This window comes from Carlito syrichta, unplaced genomic scaffold (assembly GCF_000164805.1).
Source record: "Carlito syrichta isolate Samal-C Ts95f unplaced genomic scaffold, Tarsius_syrichta-2.0.1 Scaffold302538, whole genome shotgun sequence".
Lineage (NCBI taxonomy): Eukaryota > Metazoa > Chordata > Mammalia > Primates > Tarsiidae > Carlito > Carlito syrichta.
In genome coordinates this window covers 514,022-520,772 of record NW_007246634.1, presented here as the reverse complement: position 1 = coordinate 520,772, position 6,751 = coordinate 514,022, and the positions used below count along the sequence as shown (strand labels likewise).

The 6,751-nt window shown below is 45.8% G+C and overlaps 1 protein-coding gene across 1 annotated transcript in view; it reads right to left on the bottom strand.

The window, feature by feature from the left end:
• Positions 1 to 742: 742 nt before the first annotated feature.
• The window catches only part of GFOD1 (glucose-fructose oxidoreductase domain containing 1), a 117,367-nt gene continuing 111,358 nt past the window's right edge, over positions 743 to 6,751 (bottom strand). Inside the window, exon 4 of the mRNA XM_021711739.1 lies at positions 743 to 812. Coding sequence (XP_021567414.1) covers positions 743 to 812 — 70 coding nt within the window. The remainder of the gene's footprint in view (positions 813 to 6,751) is intronic.

Sequence of the window (6,751 nt, the reverse complement as noted above, 5' to 3'; positions counted from 1 at the left end):
CAAAATGCGGTTTTGGTTAAAAAACAAAACAACAAGAGCAAATGAAGTACTGTGAAAGCACCAGGCAGCAAACAGAAAGCCAAAATTGCTAGCAACTTCTCCCTCCCCTGGGCAAGGCACAGGGCACAGAACACTAAAGACGTCTAGGTGCCTCTAAGAGAAGGAGGCGAGCAAAGGAGGGGGGTCCGGTCATGAGCTTTCATCTTGTTTCTTGTTTGTTTGTGTGTTCTTTTTCTATCTAGCCTGCTAGCTAGCTATTTTTGAGTCATCCTGGCCTCCCAAAGTGTTGGGATTACAGGTGTGAGCTACCATGCCTGGTCTTGTTTTGTTTCTTAACCTGGGATTAGACTCAGAATCACAAATAAGTCACCACATTTATATGGAGAAACCAGGGGCTCATTCAACAACCTAGCCCTGTGGTGGCTGCAGAGGACAGCAGAGACCCAGAAGGGGAAGGAGAGAGACAGCAACCTTGTGACTCCTCGGCTACTTTTTAGTCCCTGCCCAGGAAAGCTTTTTAACTACCCACTAAGCATCAAGCCACTGCATAGAACATGTTCTTATTACTCTATTCACTGCTGGTGTAAACAAAAGGAGCACAATAGATTCAAGAGTATTCAGTAGTGCAACACGTTAGGAACCTGAATGAGAGCCAGATGCTTCAGTGGCCCTCACGAGGGCTCCAGCAAATACGTTCCATGATGTAAAGAGAAAGAGGCCAGTGTGCCACTGCCTTCCACTCCTAGCTGTGGTCACTTAGATTCGGCACCAGCTTCACCTCCAGTCTCTCGTGGAACCACTGAACCCAGCACCTTTTAGAGAAGCACGGGATGTCTGGACTCTTCTTGTGAGAAGTCTTGGAAGCCCCATTCAGTCCGTGGCTGTCCCCTGAAACTTAGAGCACAGTCCACCTGCTGTCTCCTCAGCCTAGGTTGGAGCAGGTGGTGGTGGGGAGCCTATTGCTGAGAAATACTCTGAAATCCCTCTGCAGATGTGCACCCATTTTCTTACATGGCCTTCCTCTCCCCAAAAGGAAATTGAAATGTGGGGTTCTGATAGCTGGTGTTTTTAAAACAAGTTCTCTAATGTCATGGCCTCTGCCCTGTAAACTCCAAGGCTCTGATGGCCAAAGAAAATAGACAGTGATGGGGCAGGGGTCCTAAGCCAGCCAGGGTTAGACTTGCATACAGGAATGGGGTGGGGGTGAAAAAAAGTAAAGTAATTCTTAGGAAATCCCAATGGTGAAAAATCTGTCCCTCATCCTTGCCAAACAATATACAAATTAGACATAATTATTTGCATTACAGTCACAGTGGGAAATTTTAAACAGCTAGTATTCTGAGTACATTCAAGACATAACTGAGTTTATAAAAAAAAAAAAAAAGGATGTGCCTGCAATCACTTAGGGAATCCAGTCCAATGCAGGCCTGAGTTCTAATTCCAACTTCTCCACTGACTAGCCATGGGACCTCAGATGAGTCTCTCTATCTGCTAAGCCTCCCTTCCCCGTGCAAGAGATCTGAAGGTGCTTTGTGAGGTGGGATGAGACTCAAGAGGCAGAAACTGGGTTTCCCGCCCCTGTTCTACCACCATGTGGGTGACCTTGAACAGCACTCTGTGTTACATCAAATGAAGGGACTAAATATATTGGACCTCAAAGCCGTCTCAGATGCAGCTGGATTTACTTTGTCTCCAGAAAGTCATTAGCAAAGCTGATTTCCCCCTTAACCAACTGAATGAAAGAGATCAGATCAAAAACCCAATTAATGATCATAGGTCAAGTTCAGTAGCTGCAACTATGAGACAAGATGATGAGAGAAAGAGAACATAAAGGTGGCAATGCACAGCTCAAATCTAAGCCCCTAACAAATGAACTTTAAAAGCCCCACTCCCTGAGAGAAGATATTTTCCTGTGCTATGCTCACACCCTCAAGGACAAAATCCAAGGCCATCTATAATAGTTGGCCAATGACATTTTGAAAATCCCCAGCTCTGAGGTTGGCTGCGTCACCTACAATCAAAATCAACTTAGGTAGTCCATTTTCAAAGGGGCTGATTGATATTTCCATTTTGGAAAGGGAAGAAGAATTGACTGCTTCTATTTGCAGCTCTGGAACGAACCTCCTGGCAGAATATCAAATGTTGCATTCTGCTCAACAGGAGGTGTTGACATCGGTTGGAGGTGTGGGGAGATGCAGGTCACAGTCCATGCCTGTTCCAGTTGCTCCATGGGTGTGAGAGCAGACACTCTACAGAATTTGACAGGGAGCGCTTTCCTGTCTGACAAGAACGGCGGGTGCACAGATCTTTCTCCTAGGGAGGCAGTGTGGTTTGGGGGAAAGGTTTTGGATGTAAATGACCCACTTCTGCTCAACAGTTGTGTGACTTTGGGCAAGTTACTCTTCCTCTTAGAACCTCATTTCCTCATGTGTAAAAAGAGATTAGCAATCCCCAACACTGTGGGTGGTTTTTATGGATTGAATGAGATTACTTAAAATACTCTGCACACAGTGGCCAAGTCTCAGAGTTGGCCAAGACTCTCCCTAGAGTCCAGGTACACCAGACACAGTAGTATTTGCTGACAGGTAAGTTGGGGGTGGGGGTGGGGATCTGAGATAACTCATGATGCAATACTCCCATTGAGGGGAGATGTTTTGGAGAAGCTGGTAGTGGTCACATACTTCCCCTCCAGAAGGAGATGCATAGACTCCAAACTTTTCCTCTAAGCTCAGGGCACTCCAAAACATCACGGATACCAGGTGAGAGCCCTGACCTATGCCCTTCCTCAGAACGTGGCACTTAGAGCCTTTCCAGCGGCATCCACACAAAGATGGGAACAAAACAGGATGGGGAACTCAATGGGAAGACCTTAGAGCAAGGCCTCCATTATGTTAGGCCCCCGGAAACATTACACAACGCAGAAAGGGGCTAGGTTATTGTGGGGGGGTGTCTTAGCCCTAGGCCAAAGTTAGCTGATGGCGCCCAGGCCCTGAGGGCACAACTGGGGTGCTAGGCTTGAAACAAGGTCCTTCTGTAGAAAGTTGTTGAAAGTTTGGGATGTCGGCCTCATATTGCTGCTGAAAGGAGGTACCTACAGAAACCCAGAATAAACTTAGTTTAGCATAGTCTTTTTGCCTCAGCATAGTCATTTTTACTTAGACTTTACCCCTGACACACTCTGAATCTAGCACAGGTTAGACATAGATAGATAGATTTCCAACAGACAGGTTTTAGGAAGCGTTCAAACATTTTAAAATTACATTTTACTGCAGGCCAAAAGGCAGCCTACCCCACACTCTGGGCAAATTTCCATCAGATGCAAGAGAACAGAGTCAAAGAAATGACAAAGATAATAGACCACCTTTTTGCTGAGCAGTTTATGGATTGCAAATTTCTGACAAGTCTCTTGCAGGAAAATCCTCCTCCCCTCTTCTCCTCCTATCTAGCCCACCACCTGACGGCATGAGATGCTAATATCTGGCATCTCCAAGATCTAAGACTCCAGTGGCTGCAACCAACATCGAAGACCTGCAGGCCTGGACACTCCTCCCAGCCAAAACCCTCTTACCTTAAGGGCCTTAAATATACCCATGTCTTGGCCCTTTGATGCCACACTTGCCTCTGAGTGTCAGTCCCCTTTCCAATCTGTGAAAGGTGAATAGTAAACTTTACTTCTTTCTACTTTCTTCCTTGTTGCAATCTTGCATTATTCCCATGGCCTCGGCCTCAGCACTGGCCCACCTCTACTCAGTTTATCCTTTCAGCTGCTTCCAATCAGGTCTTTGCATGTGCAGGATAAGGGCAAATGCAGCACGAAAGAAGTAGCTCAAACCCATTTGCTGTATTTTTTATTTTTTAAATCAGAGTCTCACTCTGTCGCCCAGGCTGGAGTGCAGTGACACGATCACGGCTACCACAGCTTCAACCTGCTGGGCTTAAGCAATCCTTCTGCCTCAGCCTTCCATGTAACTGCAACTACAGGCGTGCACCACCACGTGGGCCCAGCTAATTTTTTTAATTTATTGTAGAGATGAGGTCTCGCCAAGTTGCCCAGGCTGTTGTCAAACCCCTAGGCTCAGGCAATCCTCTCGCCTCGGCCTCCCAAAGTGCTGGAATTACTGGTGTGGAGCCACTGCACCTGGCCTGTAATTTTTATAGTTAAAAAATGAACTAGCTAGGTCTTTTCTTTTTCTTGTTCCTTCATTTACCTACTACATGCATCTCAGTAGATAAAATTTGAGTACACTTACTAAAATACTTTTTCATGCTTTTAAAAAAAGACTATGTATCCTTTCTATATATCTCAGCCTCAAATAAGAATTTTTTTTAGACACTAAATATTTATTACAGAGCTCAAGGCCTTTGGGAAAAGAAAAAGGATCTCCCAAGTATCATGGTTAAGTACAGAAACGTAAAATTGAAACCCCAGGAATATTCCTATTTAGATTATAAACGACATAGAAAAATGAGACCCACTGAATCATCTAGTTTTCTTTCCCTTCATCCTTAATCACAGCCTTTCAGGTTAGCTAGAAAAAAAAAAAAATCTTCCACTCAGTTTCTACAAAACTATCCCAGAAGGAAATTTAGGAGTCAGGAACCAAAGCAGTCCACAACATGGCCGTCTGCTTAAAGTATTAATGGGAGACTTCTATTCCAGCAAATCTCCAGTTTTGAACTGATAGCTACAAAAGCTGGAACGCTGACCATGAATTCTGTCAGCAAATCAGGGAGCACAGTGAACCACGGAGAGTCTCAGAGGACCAGCCCTACCGTGTTGCAGCAAGGCCCCAGGAGGTAGGGTGAGTCTTTCCAGGAAGGCAATACTTATTCCTCTGTACTAGAAAATGACCAACACTCGCCTGGTGTTTGGACACACCCACACCTGCACCTGTGAGCAAATATATTGACCCCAGGGAGGAGAATGGAGGATGCAACTGCTTGGACTGTTCATTCTCAAATTTTGCCTGCTCAGAGGATGGGTGATGGACACCAGGGCCTCTTAAATTCCCTTCTAGTTCTACTGCCAGTTGTCTGAAAAGAAGTCTAAACTTTAGTTGCATGCCAAAGACACCTGTTTAGTTTCAGTGAAACAGAAGCCAAAAGTCTTCTGGGAACAGAAGCTATGTAGACTTACAAAGAATGGTCTCTACATCCAGCCTCAACAAATGTCTTATGTGAGGTGAAGGATTAAGAAAAGATAACAAAAGGATAATTCCCTGTTTTCAAAATGTACTTGACTTGGTCTTTCTTTCAAGACCAGATCTGAATTTTTAAGAATGATTATAGCAACACTTGATTTACAAATCCATGTGTGCGCATAATGAGAGAGGGAGGGAGAGAGAGAGACTGACTGACTCTGGTTGTTCCCTTTTGGCACTGTCTGCTCCCGGTCTTCAGTTTGCCATCTCTAACGAAAGCTCTGTAAGCAGAGTGAGAAAAGACAAGACATACAGGAGGTCCAGTAGAAGACTATGTTTTCCAACATCAGCTTTCTCAACCCTAAGTATATCCCTCAGAGAGCTTTAAACCCCCTTTCAGAAACAATGAAAATCATGTCCCTTGTTGTCCTTCTGTTTTTGTGTTGTTGTTTATTACCTATTCAAAAATTTTCAGGTGTCAGAATCCTAAAAGCAAAGGCCAAAGCTAAAGAAATGAGCCCCGACTCTTACTTTTAAGGGAAGAGGATTCTGACTGGAACTCAAGGCTTCCCTCACAAATTCACAAAGCTGAGTGAATCTCTTAAAAACTTTCCCAGCTTGGTAGGAGAGGTGGGCGTTGGAATCCCAAACACCTCCAGGGCTAGGCTCACTTTACCTTCTGTCTGGGAATTTACACTGCCACACTGAGGCAGGCAGCTCTGCCCAGTCTTTGAGAGCAGCACATGAGCCTATGGGCAGATGCACACTTGGTGCTGTCTTCTTGGAGCTGCCTGGAGAGCCAGGAGGCAGGGCCACCCCAACACTCCATTAAAGAATCCCTCTTACACTCAATTCCACTCTTACCAGAAATCGTGTTATAAGGTGGCTCCTTGCTGTTTTTAAATTGTTGACAGGTTCAAAGGTATATTTTATTCTCTGCCTCACCTGTTTTGATGCAGTGTGTGCTCTCTCTGCATGGCTTAAGGGAGACCTGCTTTCTCCTTGCTATTCCTGCCACCCTTTCCCTACCAGGTAAATGGCACAGAACCAAAAGGAAGACACACCCTCAGCACTTCTCTATAAGGAAGGCCAATCAATCAAAAGCTGTACACTTTGCTACTAAGTACTTTTTCCTGCAGACACTTTACGTCAAATAAAAAGTGGCTTCCTGGAATCTGAACTTTCTCCCACCCCATCTAACTTCCACTCCAGACCAACAGGCTTATGTAGACCCGGGAAGAAGTGCCTTCTCCTATCAGTGGTGGGTGTCCTGGAAGTCTGGCCCCAGGAGTTGGCCATCAATACAGTGCCTTGACCTTGCAGGACTGCGTGGCTCGCAATAAGGCCAAGGTATGTGGGGTGGATGAGGTAGGGAGGGAAGCAACCCCTCCTTGCTTCTCACAGTCAAAGGCAGCAGAGGCAGCTAAACCTCCCCCTTTTCATGCAGATACCCAGCAGGGATGATCTCGGGACTGGCAGGTCCCCCTGAATACTCCCAAGCTATGGGCTCAGTCCACCAACAGTCTGGTTTGGGGCCCCTCACCCGGGATGGAGTTTATCTTCCAAGGTGCCATTCATTTACACGCCCCCCGCCCCCGCACTCCCCGTGG